Source organism: Brachionichthys hirsutus, unplaced genomic scaffold (assembly GCF_040956055.1).
Source record: "Brachionichthys hirsutus isolate HB-005 unplaced genomic scaffold, CSIRO-AGI_Bhir_v1 contig_197, whole genome shotgun sequence".
NCBI classification, from domain to species: domain Eukaryota; kingdom Metazoa; phylum Chordata; class Actinopteri; order Lophiiformes; family Brachionichthyidae; genus Brachionichthys; species Brachionichthys hirsutus.
This window is the reverse complement of record NW_027180342.1, coordinates 60196-86133: the sequence shown is the minus strand read 5'-3', so window position 1 is coordinate 86133 and position 25938 is coordinate 60196. Positions and strand designations below refer to the sequence as shown.

Genomic DNA, 25938 nt, shown 5'->3' with positions numbered 1-25938 from the left:
TAAGGAAAGAGAGAGAGAGAGGGGGGGGGGGGGGGGAGAAAGAAGGAGCGGGGACATGGGGGGGGGGGGGGGGGGGGTCGCAGCATGAAATATATTGGTTCAAGGATATCTCTTCATTTTTCTACTGGGACTTTATCAACAAGTTTCTGCGCCTTTTAATGCATGTTGCCTGAGTGAAGGACGATGGCAGCTCGCCCGGGTTTAAACTTTACATTAAGGCTGGAGATCGAGATTGAGATGGAAACGTAAGTCCACTGGTTGGAACCGCCTGGGCCCTGGGGGGGGAGTATTACATCAGACCAAATGACAATGATTCACATCTGCTTGTTTCTGCTCTAAATATATTGAGCCACCAACAGCTGATGTTCGGGTTCACACCCGAAATGTAAATTACAACTTCATACCGTTCAGGGGAACGATCCACTTTGGCCGGAAAAAAATAAATACAAGTTATTGTATCTATGCAGTCCTAATTTCTGGAATAGAGAGTATATCGTAGTCTTCCTTGAGAAAATTGCCTGGGCGAGAGAGAGAGAGAGAGAGAGAGAGAGAGGGAGAGAGGGAGAGAGAGAGAGAGAGGAGCTGAGCTAATTGTAGCCTAATCCCTGGCCCAGAGGCGCTTGGGCAGCCAGGAGCAAGAATTTTCTTTTTTAGCTCTGCTCTGTTATTTGGAGACAGATTATTGGCTTTCTTCTTCTCAAAACAAACCACGGGGACAGTTTCATTTAGGCAACAAAAGCAGACAAGAAGCTGAAATACGAAGCAAGAGCGCACATTTTACGCGTGTCCAAATAAGAGCGCAGAAGGGGACGGAGATCATCGCATCTATGTACAAGGTAAGGACGCTTCCTGTGCGCGTTTGTACAAAGACGCCTGGCGAGGACAGGTCGAGTCAGCTCCTCCACAGCCACAGGGACTCTTTGCGCTCGAGCAGTCCATCCCGACCACAGCCGAGCGTCTTTAAAGCAGTTTGGTGCGGGATTCGGAGGAAAGACTTTGGCGTTCAGGTCCGTGCTGGAGCTGGATGGTGGCGCAGTTGCGCCGCGAACTCGTGGGCATTTTGAGAAAATATTTCGCATTTTTACGCGGACAGCAGCTGGACACGGACTCCCTCTGGACTCCCTGCAATGTTTGAAACGGTAGGGTGAAATGTTTTTACGCACACTGCAGGAGGCTCAGTCTGTAGTTTCCGATGAGTCTGGACGAACTGGTACTTCAGAGTAACGCTGCTCGGCCCAAATGGGATCTCCTGCTGCTCTCATTGAACACGTCTGAGCTTTATCGAACGGATGTTTAATAAAAATAAAAAAATCTGGATTATGCTTTTAATTCTAAGGCAAAAATATGGCGCCATGTTGAGTATTTGGTCGGATTTAAGCAGACAGGCTTATATTGCGGAGTGGGATGTTCTGTCGGATTTGTTCCCGATCCAATGTTTCCGTTTTACCAATATTTTATTCCGTGAGATTGTGAGTTATTTCACGGTGACAGCAACACAGGCGTACCGAAGAGAAAGTTGACGCACCTTTAGTGCTGTGGTCTTATGGAGGAAATTGTTAGACATAATGTGCGTGTGTGTGTGCGTGTGTGTGATAGGTGAGAAGAGAGACAAACTATTGAAATGAAGAAAATTGTGATTGAAAGTGTGATTGATTTGGATCAGTTGGGAGATTTGTTGGTGGATTTCATTACTATTTCATCAATCTATTCCTTTTTTCATATCCAGGTAATTGAGTTGGTTAATTTGGAGGAGAGAGAGAGAGAGAGAGAGAGAGAGAGAGAGAGTTGTACCCCAAACTTGTGAAGTCTTTCTAAGTTTATTGTTCCCTTTCCTGCGGTTTGAGCTGTAACTCTGTCCTCCTGTGATTGCATTAAACGAACACGATACTGCTGTGAGGTGGGCGACACCCGGCGAGAAGCCCCGGTCTCAATTCGTGCCCAACGGCACACTAGTCAGAGACTAACTTGGACATTGACAGCGGCCTTCATTTTGCCAATCATACCGGGCCATTTGTGCAATAACAGATCAAATCTACTGGTTTACTTGCGGCTGTAAGTCGTAATGATCTCAACCTGCTCAAGGTCAGTTAAGTAGCTCTGAGCATGTTGTTCTGGTCTGTTTTACTTCTGAAGGATTAGCAATGGTAGAGCGACAGTGGGCAAACTGTGACCCCGTAGTCGGTGGTCATTCAGAAAACTCCATGTATGTCTGCAAAAAAAGTTTTATTTCTTAATCAGACCAACCACTCATAATACCCCCTAAGTCCTTTCAACATTAGGCCTATACTTACTTGATTTGAGAGTCACATAAAATGGAGTACACCTGAGGTGAGGTGGTTAACCTAAAGCAAATTACGCCCCAGCCACAAACTCATTCAGAATCAAATGAAGTGAACTATCCTAAATATTTTTTCTCAAACAATTCAGTCACATCCAACGCTGTGCTGACCTCTGAGCCTCTGATCTCCAGTCACTTTTTCCACATCTCCAAATCTCCCCTCGTCTGTCTCCCCACGATTTGTCTTTAATTAATCGACTGACTTGAAGCACCATCCCTGATATTTTGGATTGCAGCATATATGCAGGATGCCTGATGGTTTGGTTTATTGACATATAGATGTCTAGATCTGGAGCGCGTGCACGCGTGTGTGTGTGCTCGTAAATAGAAAAAGTTGCCCCCTCCCCTCCACACAGATTGGCGGTTGGTGTGTCTGGGTGCATCACGTCTAACACATAAGGCGACCTTTAATTAGAATATTGCAGCAGCAGATTTTTATTCCCCTGGAGGCTGACACCTAGCATTCCTCCCTATCTCTCCCCTTCTCTCCCTCTCACTCACTCTCTCTCACCCACTCTCCCGCTCCTTTCTGTCTCTTTCACCCCGGTTCTCTAATAAGCATCCTCCTATCCTCGCCTCTGGGGCTGCATGAAAAGATGCAAACATGCTTAATTAGAGCGGTGGCAATAATTTCCAGGCTAAATATGCGACCAGACAAATCTGGAAGTGATCTGATAGCATTCAGGAAGGATACTACCTGCTTTGTATAGGAGCACTACATTTTTCTATTATTTTATCTTTATTCCAATGGCTTTTCTGTACACTTGCTTTCAGGAGGGAAGAAGCATGTCGCGGCTGTCTCTGACCCGGTCCCCGGTCTCTCCTCTGGCCACTCAGGGGATCCCTCTGCCGGCTCAGCTGACCAAGGCTAACGCTCCGGTGCACATCGACGTTGGGGGACACATGTACACCAGCAGCCTGGCGACACTCACCAAGTACCCAGACTCAAGGTAAGACTGGCTTGCTCACACACATTACTTGGTTTAGGAATTTATGTCATTTTAAAAGATATATTGACCTTAAAGTGATTTAAGTATTTGTTGGTTTTGTTTAAATGAGGCAATATATATATATATATATTAGATTTGGACACTTTGAGTTTACCTCATACAGCAAATAGTAATTAAATCACAAAAAAAAAATCAAATTAGTTTTTACAATTTAAGACCTTAACAATGCACTTTATTAATAAATTAATTCCTAGATTATTTTACTGACAATTGACTAAATTGAGTTTAATTAGTTTTATGCTGTTGACAAGTCATTTAGTCGGCATTTGCCTTCACTGAAAGTTATAATGCCACGTTTGACCTCAGAAGCTCTACATTTCATCTTTTCTGACTGTATGAGGATATTTTTCTTCTCGTAATCATTTCCAAATGATCAGAACTTTAAATTGTTCAGGTTGTCTTTGTTTATTCAAGTTGCAATTATTTTAACCGTTTACCTCCAAGGCATTTGTTTGCTTAATTTCTCTTCTCTGTGGTCATCTACATAAAAACTTGCCTTCTCTCAAACTACAGAATGCTGTACCTTCCACGTGTTTTTTTTCAAATGACGTGCTGGTGGTCTGTGAATCTACAGAACACACAAATATATATCTGTGTGCTGTGAGGAATTTTAGAAGGAAAACGCAATGGCATAAATGTCGGGATGCCTTTCATCAAAGCAGATGTGGGAAGCTTCAAACCTCATTAAAATGTGTCTCTTTGGTGGATTACATATTGATTTTCCTAGGGAACCGCCTCTTCTTGTTGATCTTATTTGGATTCACAGTAACTTTATATCCATTATTAGTAGTCTTTATTTGTGTCACATTATTTGGGATTCTTTACAGTCATTACATCCTCTTAATATTTGGACAGGATGATTCCTGCTCCCTCAAAGGCATCTGCTTATCTCATACATGTAGCAAAAAGTTGTTGCTTTTTTTTAATGCGTTCCGTGTGGAAGATGATTCAGACTGCGTAAGAGCTGCTAGTTATCCACCCTTCCTTTTGATTTACCTACAAAGTGACACCACTTGAGGAAGCTCTGGAAACAAACACACACACATGATTTCTCTGCAGATTGGCATGAATTTCATGTTTACTGTGTTACTGCACAAGCTTCAATTCTGCACCAGCTGAAACAGTCCCATGCTGGCCAAGGTAAACATTCTGCCAGGTTGTTAGAAACGCTGCCAAATCGACTACAAGCATCAATTTGCGTAATCCCTCGGTAATAAAGTTACAATATTCACAGTCCACTGACAGGAAACCTCTGGCAACCGTGCTTTTACTCCTGATTGCAATATTTCCTGATAAAGAAGTAACTTATCTCAGACAAGGGTCCATTTCTTTAAGATACGTTCTGCCTTTTCTACCTGTGTAATTTAGGGCTGGGGAAGAGAGCCATCATGTCAGAGTACCCAAACAGTATTTTTACAGTGAGAGTGAAGGCTGGAGTCCAGTGTGAGTTTTGATTAGAACGCGCTCTCTCTCTTTCACACATGCATCTTTCCACCCTCTCGATCTTTGTCTGTTGCCTTTTGCGTCTTTCTCGCTCTGGTTTACACAGTGAGAACGACACAATATGCACACGCACACTCATGCATGCATACGCTCACTGTGCCTCGCTCTCAGCCTGCTCGGTATACAGTTGGCCCGAGGGCTCCACTTTTCACTGGAGCCAGTGGAAGGAGGGGCCCTTTTGTGTGAATTAGGATAATGGCTGAAAGCAGAAAGCTAAACAATTACACTGGTATAGCCTTATACGCCGTGTTCAGCCATGTCGAGCAGGGCAAGCTGGCGACACTGAAAACATGATGGCTGAAGAAGCGGGGTTAAGGAGTTTAAAGCTGATGATTACTTTTAAAGGATTGGCCACTAAATAATGTAGCGTGCCAAGGGAAAGTTAGTCTAGTAACTAATGTGAGGTTATCCGTCTTCCTCCGTATGGCCCATATTAAGGGACGGGGATCATGAAACATTGATGCGCGCTCTGCATAGCTCTCAAAGAGGACAGTCTGTGCTGTCATTTGAACGGAAGCTCAAGGAGATTCAAGAAAAATATTCCAGAAACAAGGAAAGTATCTTGAAAGGACTGCTGGACAGTTTTTGTCCATGAAGACCAGTCTTTTGCATCCAGAGATGATAGATCTGTTCTGGCTTCATGCTCTTTAAGCTGTCCTCTTCATCTAATAGTTTCTTATCTTGTAAGCTTGAATCAGACTTTTTTTAAACAAAGCAAACAGTGACTCATCATATATATTGGAATGTCATTGTTAGGCTTCTATTCTAAACATGGCCTCATATGGGCTTTTGTTTTGGAGTTAGGTTAGGTTTTTTTAGGGTTGCTATTTATTTGGTTTATGTTTTTTTGTTAGATAGTTAGTTAGTTTGTTACCTGTAAAATTATTGCCAACAGCATATATTAAGCATAAATACAGTTAATGAATGTCCGGTTTGCAGTAAATGTTGGACAACAGAAACACACAATGATGATGAAAATCATTGAATTACAGAACTACATAAGAATATTTTAGATGTAGCATATGATGATTTCATAATGAAATAGTGATATTTTGAAAGGGATAAAGAGGTACATCGGGCTTGACTTTGGTATTTGTCATATGTTCCCTTTAAGTCATAATTATCAGCCAAATTAAAACTGCATTTATTTCAATAAACTTTTGTCATGCAACCTTTGGCAAGGTGCAGCAAATCCAGTGTTCTCCTTGATAGGCCTTAACATCAGACTTGACACCATGCCCCCTGGGTGTGTTTGTTGTGTGATGCATTCAGGTATTCATTAATTTTACACTTTCCAGATTGCATGTGTTGTAGAATCGGTGATACCTGCCCTGTGCCTCCCTCCCGCCTCCTGCAGAGTGCAAGAGCATCTCTGGTTTCTCTGAGCTGCGAGCCAGCAGTGGCTGATGCAGCGAGCATCCTGGCTGATGTTGCCCCCATGTGTGCCCTCACTTGGAATCATCAGGGTGGATGTCTGAGCTGTCCCCGTCCCCTTGATATCCCCTCACACCCACCACACATTCACCGACTCTCTCTACATAGTTCGGTGATATCTTTTTTATCCTGCGCTTTCCATCTCACTGTCTTATTGTGTTTAATTTCATTATGTGCCTCTTCCCTTTATCCCACTTTACTTCTGCTGTATTTTTTTAACTTTGCCTGTCAGTTGCTTTGTCTTTTGGTCTCTCTTAATTTATCTATGTATTCACCCAGACATACACACCCTTCTCTCTCTCACTACCTGATCAGTAGAACCCCCCTGCAATTCAGACAGAGGGAGAGAGAGAGAGAGAGAATGCAGTAGAAGGAAGGGAAAGAAAAAGAAAAACAGGCAGCATTTTAATTGCTTTTTAAAAAAGTGGAGATGAAAAACAGAGTTAGCCTGAAGGGGTATGGTGAAATTCTAGCTGGAAGAATTGCAAGACCATATGAGAAAGGAACACCTCGGGCAAAACAGGGAGATGAGTATTGGTTTTTTATAAAGCATTTTGCATCGATTTCCAGAGAGAAAGCGAGTAAGGGAGCAGGATGGAGACAGAGAAAGAGAAAGAAAGAAAGAAAGAAAGGAAGGGAAACTGAAAGAGAGAAAGGATGGCAGGAGGCGAGAAACGGAGGGAGAAACATCTTTGCTTCTTCACACAGTCAGGTCAAAGAAAAAGAAAGTGTGTTGAGCTGACACCATCAGGAGAGACCTGATAAAACAATTAAATACAAACTTACACACGTTTACAAAGTAGTGTAATTGTACATTTGCTGAACCGAGAGCGTGAGTGAAGCCAACGCTGCCACTGGTTCATTGACATTCAGGCAGTGCAAGGTGCGTCTGTGTCGTGGACTGCTTGTTTTCAAAAAGGATTTACGATTTACTGTGTTTTACAACTTTGTCAACCAACCTATGGGCCAGAGTGTGATGCATTAAAAGTATGAAAATACCAGCAGCTGAGCTGCCAAGAAAAAAAGCAATGAAAATATACAGAAAAATTCGACATTCGACAGATTTTGTGTGAAAATCATTGGTGTAACTTGTTTGCATTGATGTTCCAGGTTTGTCTGAAGAGTTTTGTTTCAAGATGAGTCAATTTATTGCATTTAACAGTCATATACACAAAAATCTTTACTGTTCAGCAAATTTTAAACAATTGACACTACCTTTTTAATGTCTGAGCAATGTTCAAAAACGGATTTTAATTAATGAACAAGGATTTTTAGCATGTGGGAGTGATTAAACTGCAGTGGAGGTACCCAGATGAGATTCTCAGACCAATGAGGGAGGGAGCTGCAGATAAGCAGCAGGAAAAGTAAAGGGTAAATGAATACCTGTCCAAAGATATCTGGAGGCACAAGCACCAACATAGTGTGATGAAAGTTTAAAGATAACAGCAATTTCCACTCTTTGTCTCGATGAGCCCCGGCAGCCAAAGGGGTCAGTTTTACCCTACACTAGTGGAAGCTTTAACCATGAGACAATATACACAGCAACAAGTGCCATGTCATTTCATTAGAATCTTCTATATAACTGGTCAAATGTTATGTTAGATGTTTTTACATATAGGAAAAAACATTTATGCAATGCTGGATGTTTTTTTGTTTTAGATGTTCTTAAATATGAAACAATACAACCTATCTAACTCGGTCTAATCTATACAATTCATATGGGAGAACCCCAGCAAGCCTACTTCCTGTCCTGGCGTGGTGTAGGGTCATATTGTGTTCTCAAAAATAGATTTCTGACAGCAAATGTAAATTCAGATGCAAATATATTGACTTTATTTTTTGCTTTAAATAAATGTGTCTGAGATTAGCGATATCAAACAGATCACATACTATTATAAATAACACTTTAAATGCACAATGCAATATGAGCACAACAGAGAACGCGATAGGAAGCATCAAAAATTCTAGTTGTGGCATTCATTTCAGGTGCATCTGTCCAAATTCTCAGATATTCACAGCAAACTATAACTCAGAAACCTTTTTCCCTCATGCCTTCCTCGCATTAGTATGTGAACCCCCACCGCCTCCTTCTCCTGTTTCATTTCCACCCCTCTGACAGATGGAATAATAGAGCTGTAATGCTACATTCATGCCATTAATTTCTGTAAGTACAAGCAGCAAGCGTATGTGTTGTTATAATCTCTCTACAGAAGGGACACTTCAAACAAGTCTGGAATGGAGGAACGGTGCCTTAAGCCCCTTGTTTCAACCTGGGATGCTAATGTATTTCAAGCTTAGTGCTAATAAAATTGAAAAATAAATGGAGGGTAATTGTTTCATGCATTTGAAGGGAGTTGGCTCATTCCATTTTGTGTGTGTGTCTTTCTGTCTGTGTGTTTTTTGCGTGCCTGTGTGTTTGTGTGTGTATTTCAATTTTCAGAATCAGTCGCCTGTTCAATGGCACGGAGCCCATCGTGCTGGACAGCTTGAAGCAGCACTACTTCATAGATCGGGACGGCGAGATATTCCGCTACATTCTCAGTTTCCTCAGGACCAGCAAATTGCTCCTTCCAGATGACTTCAAGGTAGATATCTGCGCCACAACACTGTATTGTGTGTACTCGACTGCACCATCAGGTCACACAGTTTAAACAACATATATAGCAACACAAAAAAGCATATCTATGTTTAGCCATCTGCCCAGACATGCAGTAGTATGGTGTCAAATTCAACATTTTTCTGATGATCATCGACCAGTGTGGATATACTGGTATTTATTAATATTTACCTGTCGTCTTAGGGGTTGCATGTTTCCATAATAGACCTGATACCACAACAGAGCCGCCAGGTCTCTGTTCATACTGCCAATATTGACTCTCCCTCTTCCCATTCAGCACGTTAATCATTTGTAGTATAAGCATAAGCAGCAATTAGGAATCTTTGAAGAGAAAAGAAGCATGGAACTGGCTCAACTTGAGTTTAAAGTATTGCAGATTGTAAAATGCTTACTGGCTAAATGAAGCATTGGTCCGGCGATGTATGTGCCAAAGCCCTGAGCTGTTGTTCGGAGGTGAGTTCAGGTGCAATGGCCTGCACACCCCTCTGTTCCCTGGCCCTCTGATGACCGACTCCCAGACGGGCTGCAAACCACACTAACAGTCTAGAGCCCGCTGGGAGAACTGTTGCATGTTGGTGCAGCTTAATACACACCGGCACGCTCGACACACGTGAATCTACCTTGGCCTTTGTCAGACTGCTGAGGCTGCACATGCTTGGCTCCAGTTTTATCATCTGCATGACAGAATTCGGTTCTTTTTAATTGTGAGAGCACACAGCATGTATTACATTTGTCATTATATTCATGCTTCTGGGCTCGTTAATAAAAAAATTATATATTTTAATTTTCTCGTGTTTACATAGTTGTAATTTCCATGCTTTTAAGGTGTTCTGAGGGATCTGACATGTTGCTAATTTAGCAGACACATTTTTATTATTTATCTGAATCTGTTATCAATTGAAATAAAAAATCCCTTTTTTCTGTTTCATTTCCCTGAAAGCAGTTTCCTTCAGCTGGGGTTGAGGCATGCAGTGAGAGTCAACCAAAAACCCAAATTTTCTATCTTTAAAATCAAAACAGTGAGCTAATAGATGCTAAAATACTCTGCAGAACGTTCTTCCTCATCCCAGTCATTCAGGCCTTCATTGATCTAATTAATGTAGCTTTAAACCAACGAATGGCATGACTATCAAATTAGTCTCAGCCCTCAAGAATTGAAACAAGCACTCGTGGCTTTGTCAGAACTGTTGTATATTCTGCCTCTAGCTCCTTTATGCTCAAGGATTGGATCTAGTGAAACCATTTCCTAGGTGTATTCTATTCCTCACTTCTACTCCACCTTAACTTGCGTGACCTTACCACTGGGCTGGTGCTTGTTCATCATTCGCTACAAGGAACCAGGGCGAGGCGAAGCCACACAGAGCCAGGGGCAAACTCTCCAGGCCTCACGAACAGTCTGAACAGGAGCCAAACTTCAGACAACAGAACATGACATGAAAGCCCTGCATATTTTCTGCAAATTATAGCCTGACTCAGTGCCGATTAGTTTTTTCCTTTATACCCATGTTTTTCCCTCCTGTTCGACAAAGTCTTGACAGTCCAATCAGGCGCCATGGCTGAAGAGAACGCATCAGACATTATTGCTTCAACTGATTACGATCCCCTCGCATAAGCCTGTGTTGATCTGCGTACCTTTCAATTTGTGTGAAGGCAGGAGGGGGAAAAATGCAAATAGAGCGAGGCAGAATTGAGCATGTCCTTATCTGAACACAATCAGTCTTGCCGTCGCCCGAGGGCTCGGTCTGTTCTGCTCCTGGCAGCTGCAGTGCTGTGTGTTTTACTAAATAAATGTGAAACTCAAAATGGGAGAAGAAATGTTTCAGCCTACATCAATGGAGCAAAATATTCACAATTAATATCCTCCTTGATCTCATTATTCAAACAACAATTAAACACACGCAGATAAGCAACGCTCTGTCATACTGAAGGCATAGTTAGAAACCGCCAAGAGTGAGTGATCTTTCCGTCAGTTCATTTCAGGCATTTTTACCCCACTAAACCTCTAACGTTTTGTTTCTACTCGCATCAAATGCTAAAGATTATAGGAAAGAGTTTGTGATTGCTTTTTTTTCTAGAGTTCTGAATATTAGATGATGGCTGGTGGCCCATTTAATCAACACTCTGTAAGCAGTTCTACGAGCTGCCGTATTGTATGAACCATAACGTAGGTCTTTATCTGTCCTCCCACTCCCTCTTGGTGACAGTGTCCATCATTTTGTTCTCCGCTCCCTCTTATTCCCTGCTTCCATCTCGGATTCTCCTTCCCTCTGTCCTTCTCTGAGTTGTTGCCTTGCCGGTGGGTGATCAGATCAGATCATTATTTTGAAGCTCAAACGGGCTGTCTGGACACAGGATTGGGGGATGAATTGTTTCAGAGAGCTGGCAGGAGCAGCAGCTCCAACAGCCAGGACGGAGCTATTGGCCCCGTCTCCCTCTCATCCTCACCTCAGCACTTTGGATTACTCTGTTGTTTTCTGCACTGCTCAGGATGACTAAAGTGCCTCGCAGACAGACCCCCTGTTAAAAACATATCTATCCATGGCTTCAGACCTGTGAAGGATGAAGAGCTGCACTTTGATACAGAGAGCCGCCTGAAGGGGGGCGTCTCAGAATGAGTTTTGTCAGCTGCAGCAAGAGGGCCAGGAGAGAGGAAGACAGGGACACAGGAAGAGAAGAAGGGGAAAAGGACTCTCCTCCCACCCTTCACAGAAAACCTAAATATTAAATCATCAGCTTAAGATGTGTTGCCTCAACACCTGTCCAGATAGAGTTTTTTCTAGGTGTCTTTCACACACCTCAAATGATGCCTAGACAGCAGGGTGAGCCAGAGTAGGAAGCATTTCAAGACCATTCAGTCTGAGAGCAGCAGCAGCAGCGTTGATGAATATGCCATTTGCTGCCATCCTGTGTTTCTCTGCCCGGCAGTGATCCAGAAGACAAAAAACTTTATTTAGGTCAGGGCTACCTGGCAGCCCTAGGACCCAAAACTTAAGAATGAATATCGTAATACATTTCAAATGGCAGTTAATGATATTCATGAACTAAGAATAACACAAGCTGTCATTCTCTGTCAGGGAGAAACACAAATCAGATCGCAGTTTTATTAATTACTAATTGTTTAGCAGGAAGATTTGCAGTATTTCCGTTTAACCTAATTAAATGGCTTCTAATAAGAACTTAGCAGTCCCTTATTAACATAAAACCCCCTCCGTGTGAGGAATACATTACAGTCTCTTTGGCTGATGATTGTCCTCATGTTCACTTCACATATCTATTCCTCACCTCCTGTCTGCCTTCAATAGCAAACCTCCACCTCCCTGTATTTTCTATGGTTGTGGTGAATGATGGTGCCATCTGGTCTAGTGGGAAATTAGAGGCAAGAGCACAGGGGCAAATGGCCCCCAGCAAGCCTTGCCCAGGAGGGAGAGGCAGACAATCTGCTGCAGACTGTCTGTACACAGGAATGCACCATCCCACTTCACTGAAGCCCTACTGACGGCCTTCCTGGAGTCAGCTCGCTAAAACATGCTAAAGGCAAGTGCCGCTCTGCCAGGCACTGCTGTAGAGGAGAGCTGCAGCACGGACATGCTGTCTGTATCCAGAGTGCTGTCCTACTGGTTGGCCATCTATTACATGTCAACGGCTCTGCTTTTTAAATTTGGGGAGACAATAAATATTCTTGATTTCACAAGATCAAATATAGATTTGAAAAATATTTTACAGTTATATTTGTGTATTTGTCTGATTCTTATCCAGATCAACTTACCCAAGTGCAATAGTATAAAGCTGAATACTTGAACTGCTGATACGATGAGAAACCTTGACAACTTGATCTTTTCACTCCCTAGGTTTTATGGAACAGACACTGAAGACAAAGGGCACTCATTCAGTAGTATCTGACACACATATCTAAAATATTGGATAATATATTTAAAGTGTTGTGGGTCATTTTGAGTTAACTGCAAGTAGTTGTTTTTTTCTATTTATATATTTCTTTAAATCTATATCTAGCTATCTTAGTTTTATTACTGTATATAAACTATGAGGATACCCTATAAATGTGCCTTCTATTGTGAAATATTGCACACTAATTATTACTGGTCTGATTGGAACGGCCTTGGTAGAAACTGTACTGATCTGTGTTCACCTGCCGCCGTAGGATTTCCATCTGCTGTACGAGGAGGCGCGCTATTACCAGCTGATGCCCATGATCAAGGAGCTGGAGCGCTGGAAGCAAGAGCGCGAGCAACGACGGCTGGCGCAGCCCTGTGACTGTCTGGTGGTTCGTGTCACACCCGACCTGGGCGAGAGGATTGCCTTGAGCGGGGAGAAGGTCCTCATCGAGGAGATCTTTCCTGAGACTGGAGACGTTATGTGTAACTCAGTCAATGCTGGCTGGAACCAGGACCCAACGCACGTCATCCGCTTTCCACTCAATGGCTACTGCAGGCTCAACTCTGTCCAGGTAGGACGCTGGAAGCCCACTCGGCACACAGCACTCCAGCAAAACATTACCAAAGCAATTTTATGAAATTAAAGCCGGTCATGTATGTGACTGAAGCTACTCAGCAGTGCTTTCACCATGTATATTTTATATTTTACAATGCCATGCGCATAATGTCCTGCTTCTTATACAAGTATCATTGACTTGATCTGTGCCGGTCCAAAGTGAGAACCTGCGATTTGGTATGAGTAATATCGCCCATCTTCTGACTATAGATTGCACACCTCTGGTGGAACAGGGAAATCGAGTTGCCGTATCAAACAAAATTAATGGGCACAAAATTAAATACAATAAATGTCACTACATGAGTCAACAAAGGGGATTATCTCGGTGGCCACTGCCAGACTCTGATAGACAAGCACATGCAGGATTTAGTAGATCTTTGAGCAAGTAGCAAGTATAGAGTAACTTAAAATGACACGTTCCCATCGTTTTCAATAACTGTTAAACTTTAAGTCAAGATGCATACATTTTGCATACGCCTCATGCGTTAGGTGAGTCCATGATACAATAGCACAATAAGCTTTGTGTTTCCTGATTTAAAATCTTGTTTAGCCATTTTTATACAAGCGTTCTGCATCTGGTTAAGTTTGAATTGACACCGCGGGTCGGTCAGGGCATCGGTCCTGTCTCTGAGGTTAACCATGTGACACAGATTATACAGAAACTGCTTCACTGTGAGTCAGTCAACATGATTTGTGGCCTTGTGCACACTTCACATGACGCCCCAGCGGTGAAGTTTCTTTACCTTTATTTATCCAGCAAAGGGTTTCGCTGAGCAGACAACTCATTTTTCACTTCCAACTGTCGACACGTTAATACACACTTAAACTCCTTTCCTTTATTGCACAACAACCGCGGAGTGCTTTGTGGCAGCTATACAACTCCATTAATGTTACTGAGCGTTAGAATTGTCGAAGGAAAATTAGTCTCTCTTGTTCAAGTGGTTTGCACATTATATTTGAAATTTACTAGAGGTTGAAATATACTCCAGATCACATTAGAATTCCACCTAGATGCTTTGCTTTGAGGTACTTCTCTTGATTTGTAGTCCTTAATATTGCTTTGGAAACTGCAGTGATTATATCCTGTTTCTTCTAAATGAGAAATGAGCCACTTTAATGCAGCTATATTGAGTTGTATTTATGTCAAGATATTACTAATAACAATAAGGTGCACAGTGTGTGTGTGTGTGTGGTGGTTGTGTAGTTTTTAATTCTGTTGCAGTTTCCAAGTATTTCTTTTTTGTGTGTGAAATCTGGTGTGAGCCTGATCAGCATTTTTCAAATGTTCCTGCTCATTAGCTTTTCATTGCACTCACACTACTTTGTTACACCAAAGAACTAGTCTGACTGGGATGTGCAGTCTTTGTGTGTGTGTGTGTGTGTGTGGTGAAGGAGTAAGATGTTAAAAACAACTTCAGAAAACTAGTTTTACAGTTGTGGTACCCAGAGAGGTCTGTGAGTGGAAAACATAACAGCCTCACACCACAGGCTCGATATAACACTCCAGTGCCCACAGCCATCATGCACAGGCCAGTGCATAGAGAAGCCTTCCACCCTCCAGTACTGAGAGGGCACCTCTCGGAGGCAGGCTAGTGCACTCTGACACCTCCACCTCCCTCCTGCCAGTGTGAGACACCACCTCCAGGGAGGAGAGCCTAGCAAGCGGGACAAAGCGCGTGTGGACTGCGGACATGTTTTCTTGCGAAGCGATGGAAAAGAGGAATGGAAAAGGGGGAGAAATGATATGCATAATTTACGCTTTACTCCTTTTTAAGACACAGCTCCTTTTTTAAAAAGACTCCAATATAACACTGCTCAAGGCAATTGAAATACACGTATTGCATTTTTTAATACCATACTTACAATTTCTCAAACAGCCTAAACCGGTTTATACTTCTTTTATAGATTTTTAAATGACTTGCAATATAATTAATTGGCCGCATCAACTAACACAACATTTTCCCACTCTGTTTGCCAGTGCGACTGGTTATGGAATGTAAGCGCATCTGACTAACGTGGTCTGAAAGGAGCTTTAATTGTTAAGGCGTTCACTGGGCCTCTCCTCTGAAGGTGAGTTGAGCTGAAATCCTCTTCTCAGACAAACTGCCAGCAGAGAGAGGGGCCAGCTTTTCAAGGTTTCCGGTAAGAAATGCTCTGAAAAGCCACACAGTGTGGCCTCTTTCTGTTAAGGTGGCATTAGTTGTGGCTTCAGGCTCCTTTTTTGGTCTCATGCTGGCCCCATGAAGACAAAAAATTCATAAAGTGATCAGCGGAAACACAATCAGATGCTCAGATACACACACACATGCAAGCAGAGGAGACGGGGCCCGGCTCATTGAGTCGATGTAGATGAGGACATGCGGAGCAGATGGAGGTGCTTTTTGGTGTAAGAGGAGATGTTTCTAAACAACTTACTCATTCTGTCCTCTCTCATTGTTGCGTGAAGGTATGAGGAGGTTAGGAAAATAATCCTTGTCTTACCCGCCAGACAATGAGCCTCTGATCTGATTTCAGTCCTGGACCCCAGCGCAGGAGAACACACACTCAACCACACCCTGCCCACAGAGGAAGACGAGAGGAGGGGAGCAGGGCACATGTAGCGCTGTCTGGAACATAGTATTTATGGCTGGACTGGTTTTTCAGATGCACTTTTAAATGCCCACTGTTTTCAATTTATTATATGTCACTGGTAGAATTCATTTCAGTACCAAATGATTTTTATTGAAGCTCGGGTTCCTGTTGCTGTCTTGCCCCAGGCTGGAATCTGCTAGACCATGTGACACACTGGCTAAAATGAGATATGACATTTCTCACTACTTAACTTTACGATGCAGGATAATAGAGTTATTCCATTGTTGTTCATTTAAGGTCAGCAAAATTGAAATACCTAATTCAATTACTCTGTGATATTCAAAGCATTTCAAGTACCCTCCTATTGAGACATTCTCTAAAGTATCAGATTCTCAATGATATTATATCATCATTTATTTACATTTTGGAATAATACAATGCCGTGCGCGTCTGTCTGCAGAGATTGGGAAGGAAAGTCTTACAGTTTTTAAAACAAATGCGCACTGCAAATTTGGCCCCTCCTTTTGTCCTTCAACTTGTGTTTTCAAATAGGAGAGTATGAGAATAAACAATTCCACATTGGCACGTGATTCCCCATGAAGTCATGAATGGAATTTAGGGAATAATGCAAACCACCTGCGCTGTGATGTCGATCCAGCGGAGAGGAACAGAGAGCAGCAAAGGAAAAACATTTAGCCAAAGAAGCACAGAGGCGTACACACACACGCGTCCCAGTGCTGGAGCCCTTCCTGCTGCTCCCTCCATGCATCACCATGATGAAGCACTCAGATCAGACCAGAGCCAATCCGTCCTTCATCAATGTGACAGCAGAGACAGTCTCAGAGACGGGCCTCCTGTCCCCCTGCTGCCCAGGCTGAGAACGCAACATGTCGCAACACTCTCTTACATGTCACACTGCCACTCCATCAATCCTGCACTGGGTGAAAAGAGAAAGCACAGCTCATCAGATCAGGCCACACAAACCCTTCAGCTGTCCCCGTCTGTGGCAGAACAAGAAGTGTACACTACCGTGGTTAGGGCCTCTTTGTAGTTCCTGTGCAGATTAGTAAACCTTTAGAAATACTATTTAGAATGAATGTAATTTAAAGTCGCATTACAGTTACAATACGGGTCATTATTATTACTGATGCTTTCAGTATAAACAGATTCCATCAGTTTTGGTAAAATAAAATAATAATTCTGTATTTAAAATATGAATCTGAACAGATTAGTCGTAAATCAAGCTGTTAAATAAAGGTAAGTTCAGTAAAAAGTAAAAGTTTTAGAAGAAGAATTAAGTCGATAAAAATAGAAATACGAGTATGTTAAAATTTAAAGTTTAGTGCTAGGGTTAATTGATGTATTTAGGTTCATAGATGAATAAGAAAAGATGACTGAGTGAGAGAGTGTGATATCTGTTCTGTTTGAGTCTGAACTGTACTTCCAGTCGCTCTGGCGACTGATCTAACGCTAAATACTTCTGTTCCCTGTCCAGCTCAGGGAGCATTTACACTGACACTACCGCAATAGGGTCAACCAAGATGAATTACTGTGGGGATTCATACTACTTAAATAAACGTTCAGCCAAGATCTACTAACTTCTAGATAGTGTGCCAAAAATACTATCAGAATATATCACACTGTCAAAGTGTGTTTGTTGCTCGCATTTCCAAAAAAAAGCTGGCAGATGGCTTCGAGAATTAGAAAGACTTGGAGCTTCTTGGCTGCCAGATGTTTGTAGAGGATCCGATGCAGAGACTGCAGTTAGTGCTACTTGTCACATATTAAAGATTGTGCATAGTTAAACAAAAGCAGCCCCCCAGAGTGGAGCGCCCATCACAAACTACATTGTGTCTTACATGTCAATCAACTCTGAGCCATGTATCAGGAGCAGCGAGTGTGTGTGTGTTCGTGTGTGTGTGTTCGTGTGTGTGTGTGTGTGCGCTCCGGTGGTCATCAATATTACATTGTGCTCCGGTTTCCAGCCATGAGACTTCTCCACTGTGATTCCTGCCATCTTCTCTGTGATGGAAATCTAAGTTGGTGGAAGGTTAGGCGAGTGAGGCTGCCACAGCGCCTTTTCTTCTCCATTACAGCCCGAGATTGAGTGGCAGCTCGCTAGTCATGTGTGTGTTTTGGGGCCAGATCCCCATGCAGCGCAGTCGAGCCTGTAACAATGAGAATGGTTTATTACATTTCAGATGTGTGAAGAGCACTGGGGATGAAGAGACAGAGGAGACGCTTCGTTCACACAGGCTGGAAAACACAATAAGAAGGTCAAAGTTCAGGGTGCAATTACCGGTAGTTAACTTTAGTAAAGCGTTGCACTATCCATCCTCTGTGGTCACAGCAGTACAGGGAGGGTCAAATATAAGTTCAAAGAAGCCAATGCTAAATCCTCATGCTTAGACTAATCCTTGGACCAATCAGATTGCTCATATAAAACTCAACTGTTAAAATATTTCTCTATAGTTTCGCTGAAGGGAGTCAGGAAAGCAAATAGAGTCCAAATGGAGCATACTGTAAGCTGCGATCCGAAAGCCTGCAGTCACAAATATGTTGTGTTTAACTGAGCCATCAGGACATGTGTTGGCTTTTTAAGAGGGTGCGCTGCGCTCTGTCGTCAGCTGGGATTGATTTCAGGACAATGTCCCATGGACATTGAAACCTTTTGCTTGGAAACATCTTAATTATTCAGTGCATTGTTTATTCCCCTGTAGTACTTCTTATAGTCATTACAGCGCTCTTGAATCAGATACAGCTATCGAAAATAATGTCCTCAAGTGTTTTGTGTTGCCAAGCATTAATGACTATCTGTATTGATCACTTCACTCTCCTCTGTGACCAAATTCATTGCCAAACATGACAGAGTCCCACATGTGTTAAAAGATGATGAGAAAAAATGCAATGTGATGCAATGATCAAAGAAGTCGATGTAATATCATTTCCATAATCGTTAGGCTCCTCCGTCGCCTGTCATGGATATGGGGGTGTTTGATGCTTGGGCAGGTCTCTTAATTAGCCATCCTCACCCTCAGCTGTCTGCCGCCCCTTCTGTCTCACAAATTACAAAGTTTGTCGCTGTCGTATGACCAGAGGACAAAACTGGGGGTTATTTTTTCAAGAGGTCCTTTCTGCTTATTAGCAGCATGTCAGCCCACATTTGAGTAGGGTGGAAGCAGGGTGCTGCAGCTTGTTCAACAAGTTAATGTGTGGATTTATGTTACAGTTTGCATTTGCAAATGTGGATTGTTGCACATATCTTATGACTGCATGTTTGTGTGTGTGCTTCATCTGCTCCTCATTGACGGGCTGACTCTGTCAGGTGGGGCTGCAACACTTCAACCAGGAGGCCTAAATGTTCCACTTTATCCCTCAGATGGAACCTGTGCACCTTAAATTACCAATTATCCTTTGACATGTGTGTGTGTGTCTGTGTCTGTGTCTGGCAGTTATAAACCTAAACAAATCTTTATAGTACAAACTTCCTTAGCTCTGAATCTGGCAGGAGGGGTTAGCCCTCAGCAAGACCTTTCATTTCCATACGCTTCACACTCAATTAAAAAGACGAGGGAGTAAGTAAATACACGGCGCCCCTCGCACTTGGATTTAGATATGCCCCCCCCCCCCCCCCCCCCCCCCCCAAACAAAACAACATCCCACAAGAACATTGACAGATGAGGAGAGAAAAGCAATGAATTTCACATGACAGAGTTTATATGCATTTAAACTAGTGTGTATTCGTGGCCAAATTTGAGGGCTGACATGCACCCCTGTCTCCTGACCCCTCCCTGCAGCACCACCCCTTTGTCTTCACACCCATAACTCCTGATCTTCATTTCCCGCGTGTCGCTCCATCCTCTGCTCACGGATCTCACTTCTCTCACAGCGACCTCATTGCTAAAATTAGGAGTTCCAGTAATCGCCATGCCGTGCCCCTTAACACACTTCACTCGCACTGCCTTCCCCTCATCCCTTTGAGCTGATGCCCTTAGTTCTGTTGCCAAACCAGCACTAGAGGTATGAATATTGCAGACGTGCTGTGATGCCCTCTGGTTTCATTCCATCAGTGTGTGTGACTGGAGGAGGAACTTAATGACAGGTTTTATATTGCGAATGATGAAAATCAGACATTGATGAGAAGATGAAACAGTATTTATCCAAGATTGATATTTACTGCTGATGAACAGTTGTTGAAAACCTACTTTTTAACAGTTGGTACATCTGGATGTCACAATAATTTCCTTTGCCCTCATATTGTGGCAGAAAAGATGTGATCTGATTGTTTTTGCAAAATCACGTCATCAGAAACTTGTTTTGTACTGAAAAATGAGCTTAAATGACGTATTTAAAGTGACTTTTGACAGTGCTCAAATGATTATATTATATTACATTCAACTTTATTGTTAAATTCTGGGACAATGAAATTCGATTTCTTGCTAAACTTGAGCGGAAAACATTTATAATATGCTTCATATTTAAAGCTATGGGGCAAATAGTTTGTCCTATGTCTTTAAATATGAAATTTGAGGTCCCTACACCTTTTTCTTATCCTCCCTCTGTTTTCAGGTCATGGAGCGTGTTTTCCAGAAAGGCTTCAGCGTGGCGGCGTCCTGTGGTGGCGGCGTAGACTCGTCCCAGTTCAGCGAGTACGTGTTGTGTCGTGAGGACCGGCGAAGTCTGTCCATCAACACTTCCATCAGGATAAAACAGGAACCCCTGGACTAAAGCGTTCTAGGAGAGAGACTGATTAACCCCCACCCCAATACGTCTCACATCAGCCCGGCCTTTCTGCTCCTGCCCCCTTCATGCCTTAACAGACCCCCGACCACCACCTCCCCAACATACCTAAGTATTAGTAGAGGCTTGTTTACCTCATCAGCTCTGCAGAACTCTAAGGGGAATGTAGTAACAAACAAAGGAACACCAACGACAAAAGGTTTTCATTATGTTAAAAATAGTTCAAAGAATTGGAGACGGTGATGAAAGCAACAGCAAATGGATTAAAGAGAAGCTCACTCAACCCGCGAGACCAACCGGCCCCTCCTTGCACCTCAAAGTACTCCATTCACACTCTCCCACCTTTCTACCCCTCTTCTCACAGTGTGTTATTCACTTCTGTGTTCGTATCAGGCCCGCGTTTTCAGGCCTGGCCTGTTGTGGGACGAAGAAGTTTGGCAAAGGGGACAACGTTAAGGATGATATGAATAGGAAATAATCCCATCTCCCCCCCCAAAAGGCCTCAATTCCCCAGGCCCTGCAACACTCCACACCCCCAGCCCACCTCACTCCACAAGCCTCGCTGCAGACGGCAGGGTCTTATTGAAAGCAGCATTGTTTGTCAAGCTGATTGTTTATTAAATTTGTATTGTTGTTTAAGTATGTTCTTGCTCCTTTTGCTGTTCTTATCATGATATGGTGTAAACAATAATTATTAATAGGATCATATTTAATGTCTCTTTTTTTTCCTTTTCCAATATGAAGGATGTATGAACATTGCATTCATTAGGCTTTTAAAGCTTGTGAGGGAGCATTTCTTGGCAGTGGCAGCAGAGACTCAGATGTCTGCAGGCTATGTGGCTAAAGCAATCTGGCTGGCAGTGCATTCAGAGCCGGAAAAAGTCCCATTGTTCAAACCGGGATGGAAGAGAACCTGAATGTTTCCGCATTGTTTATAGTCAAATGTGTAGCACACATTACAAAAAAAGTGCTCTGGAATTTCTGCTTATTAGCTCTAAAACATATCTCTGATTGGATTCAGACATTTGTTCACATTTTACAACATTTTAAGAGAGTTTGGAAACTTGAGATTCAGGTTGAAATTGCACAAGCTCAAAATGTATTGCAGTTTTGTAGAGTTAGAATATCGAAGACCAGAGGGCCAAACTGGAGAGCAGACGTTTGCCAGTATGTCTCACGATCAGCAAGAGATGTACTCTAAATGCTTCTAAATGTTTCTTTGCACTTAAACATTTCCGAAAGCGCCGCCCTGATCCATTCCCACCAAACACTCCTCTGAACCTGGTGACCAGTACTAGTCGAGCTCTACTTACAACAGGCCTAACAACAGAGCATATACTGAAGGTGCTTATTTCATTGATTGTACAAACACAGAAACAGAATCTTTTATATCAGAGAATATAGCAGAAAAAGACACAAGGCATCATTCTAAACTGCATGAGGGGCATCAGCATTTGTCCCTCAGGCCTCTAGTCCTGACGACATTTTTTGGTGAGGATAGAATCGAAAAAAAAGTTGGACAGACAAAGTCTTGTTTCAATTTTGTCACTTCTAGGATTTCATTGGTTTTCCTCTTGTTTGTAGAGCAGAACCCAAAATGAACTGTACTCACCGGCATGCTATTCACCCAGAGGCGAGTGGGCAGCATTTAGTCTATCCTGCTCTCATTCTTTTGGTTTTATTCTCAACATTTCTGGATTAAAGACAGAATCAAGAGAAGCCAAGTTTTCATGCTTTATATTTGTGAGTAACTTACAGATGCTGTTTCTTCCATTCCAAAAGACTGCTAAAAAGAGCGGCCCCCATTCTGATCTTTGTAGGCTCGGGTTGTTGTTCTAACCTGGTTGTCAATCTAAAAAATGGGCGGTAGTGCTTCTGACCATGTTGCCTGAGTATTGGTGCTCTTTGGATGGCTGCTGGTTAAACAAGGCCAATGAGTCCATAAAGATAAGTTGGGTTTAAGTGTAGCTCCCAGAGCAGAGTGCTCCTGCCTGGGGCTCGCTCTTACAATCAAGCTCGTCTTTGTTGTGACCTGCCAGTGGCCTGCGCCTTCGCATCCAGTCGCCTCAAAGGGAATGGTCAACCAGAGCTTTCATGTGCCGAGGCATGTTGGGCTTCTCACCACGCTCCATACCCCCCTCCGCCTTCCTGAAGGCTCCCAGCTCACTGGTGACAGTAGAAACCAGGGCTGCACCCTTTCAGAACGCCCTCCTACGCTGTGGCTGACTGGACCGCAGCATGGCAAACCAAACAAACTGATGACTCAAATGTGAGCATTCTCAGATCATGCTCTGCAGCCAGGCGACTAATCCTTTCATGCAGGCGGTCTGAGTTGTGGAAGCCCGACTGGGATGGCACTTGAGGATGGGAATGAAAAATAATGATCAATGTTGTATTACCGCACATCTGCAAGAATAACATTTCTTCAGATGACATTTTCATTCTGAAATCACAGATTAGGCTTTTAACAGCTCTGGAGAGCTAAGAGATCATGTAATATATGAATAAAAAGAGTTGACCATTTGTTTTATGCTTAAAGTGAGAAAAATGTCAGCAAAAGTGGAAATGTTGTGTTTTTCGTTCTGCAATAATCAAACCTGGGGGTTCCCCTTTCAACTCAGCGGCAGGTCAACTGCAGAGTGAGACAAGCTCAACAGACGCTTCACTGGCATGTTCGCACATGCAGCTCTTTCAGATGAAGTCGTGGTCAGTGTTCCAGCCACCTCGCATGGCATTCAGTCCTCCTGCGAGCTCAGTTGTAAAGTTATTGTATAGTGAATTATCAGGACTCTGGGTACTGCAGGACCCTTAACAAAAAGATTGGAGAGCATTCAAAGCAGTACATTGTGCACATACAATTTCAAAGGGTATCATAAGGCGCAAATGTATATTATTTAAAGTGTTTAAAAAACAATTAGACTGTGGTATTAAAGGGCATGTGTTCATTTACAGTGTCTCCATTTGACTTTTCTTGCATATTTGAGATAATAAAAGGATGTATTGTATATATGATGTGTGTCTCCTTGCTGTTCAGGTAACTTTAAAAATGGGAGAACAAGGCTTAGGTTTAGGAGTTACCTCTCGTGCAACAGCTCACTATTACTTTTACTGTTGGTGATCTTGTTAGCATGTTGGCGGTCACAGTCTCCAAACTCCTGCATCCTGGAAAATAACTGATGAAACCGTATAAATCTTTCAAACTTTTAACCCGACTAGGTAAAAAAGCTAACAACAGGCTCATTCTGTTCTGCAAAGGCGGAATGTCATCTTCAGGGTTGTTCCCAGATCAGCCTTCTACAGCGGCAGCATGACTGGGGAATAGAAAAAAACAAAAAGCAACATGCTCTACCCTAATGTTTTACACTGAGTTAAATAGTTTGGTCTTTTGAAAAATGCTTCTGCTTAATTAGCATCAGAAACCTAGAGGGAGTTGAGCAGCAGCGCTTCACTCAGTTTGTATTTAGCATGCGCAATGTTAGAAATGGAAATGAAGCAGGCTGAATTAGCAGTTGACTTAGGTAAAACAATCTTGCAGAAACATAACAGCTTTAATTTAAGTATTTTTGGAGGAATGGACAGAGAGAAAGATATTGCTTAGTTATTAAGTCATTTTAGAGTGAAATATTATTTTTAATTGCTTTAAAGTCTCCTGCAGATATTTTCATGTAGAAGTCAAACAAACAAACAAAAAAAGAACTGGGCAAAGTACAAAACTGCTCCATTTAGTAAACAGCTTATTTATTCCTTTACAAAATAGGTACAAATACTTAAGTATTTTCACACAAACAGGAAATTTTCAAGATATGTACAAGAGTTTACCAAAAATAACGTGGTTCTAATAAACACATAGGTTTGTAAACAATATTTACAAATCATCCTTACATTGAAATGTCATTTTCTCCATCTGTTTACACCAGTAACACTGTCCTAATATTTTGGCTAAAAAGCTGTAGTATTAGTAGAAATGTCCTGTGAAACACCCAGAAACAATAGAAATCACCAATAAAAACATCTGAAAACATCATCGTTGTGCTTGTTTTGAAAACATAGTATTTTGGAGATAAAATTTATGAAAATGTGTCGAGCAGAAAGCCAATCCAGTAAGTAAAGAAAAGAAAAAAATATATTAATTGTTAAAAATAAGTCTCTTTTGACAGAAGTTGGCAACACTGTTTACTACTTAAAATGTCATTTCTTTGCTATAATACAGTGACTGCTTGCAGTTGTCAGGTAAAATAGATATTAAAAAAGTGCTGTCAAAATGTACAGCACACGACAGTTGTTCAAAATGTCACCCATATTTAAATAAATTTCAATGTGACAAGAAAAGCTGCATAGAGGCCAAGATATTTCCTTAAATAGAAAACCACAATGGACAATACATTAATAATTTGTTTTTTAAAGGCAATGCAATAGGACATGTAAAAAGTAAGCATTTCATCCCAATCCTTCCTTCAACAAGTAACAAAGACAAAGGGCCCAAAATGTAAATAAAAGTTCAACTGAAATCTTCCTCCAGCAGACAAACATGATATTACAGTGGTGAGACACATACAAGTGCTGCTCACGGGCTCGCTTCACCTTTAGCATTCAGTCATTACCAATGATGGTGGGGGGGGGGGTCAAAGGGGCTCCACAGAGGAAAAGATAAGGAAATGCTTCACTTTCTCAGTCATCAGCTCTCCAACAATACTGACGTGAAACTCACCTTCTCTCCCAGGTAAGATCTTAATTCTTTGAGCGAGCTAGTACTCAACATAAAAACATCTAGTCATAAATCAAAGTTCACATTATGCATGGTTAAAAAAATGAAACAAAACATTAACTCACTCAACAGGGGTGACCATTTGGGAAAATGGTGTCATAGTGTGACTCGTGTTTTGTTTACTGACCGTTACAGAAGGGTCATATGGACTCTGCCTGATCATGTATTCTACATGAGATCATAATAAACTGTCTTATCTTGATTCAGCTTGACTCAAAGCACGTGGTTTCACGAACATCACGTTGTATAATATCAACACATTGGTGTTACTCCTTTTCGTACAAAGCTGACGTGACAAAAATATACATGTTGTGAAATTATTTACACATACAGTGAGAAAACCTAACAGGATGCTGTTATTTGGAATCTTAATGTTTCAGGATATAGAAATCAGTGAAGCCTCTAGCCTACTGCTCAGCTAACCTAAGCTCTTTGCTAAAATAATCCGTAC

General features: G+C 42.2%; 1 protein-coding gene across 1 annotated transcript; it reads left to right on the top strand.

Moving 5' to 3' along the window:
• Positions 1–1127: 1127 nt before the first annotated feature.
• Positions 1128–20710, top strand: LOC137913744 (BTB/POZ domain-containing protein kctd15). Its single transcript, XM_068757376.1, has 5 exons — positions 1128–1139; positions 3113–3288; positions 8726–8870; positions 13062–13367; positions 20552–20710. The coding sequence occupies exons 1-5, from the start codon at positions 1128–1130 to the stop codon at positions 20708–20710; spliced, it is 798 nt and encodes a 265-aa protein (XP_068613477.1).
• Positions 20711–25938: the final 5228 nt, after the last annotated feature.

Excerpts from the sequence above, each read along its gene's own strand:
- LOC137913744 (XM_068757376.1), top strand. Across the intron at positions 3,289-8,725 it reads ACCAAGTACCCAGACTCAAG|AATCAGTCGCCTGTTCAATG; the intron begins GTAAGACTGGCT and ends TTCAATTTTCAG. Across the intron at positions 8,871-13,061 it reads TCCTTCCAGATGACTTCAAG|GATTTCCATCTGCTGTACGA; the intron begins GTAGATATCTGC and ends CTGCCGCCGTAG.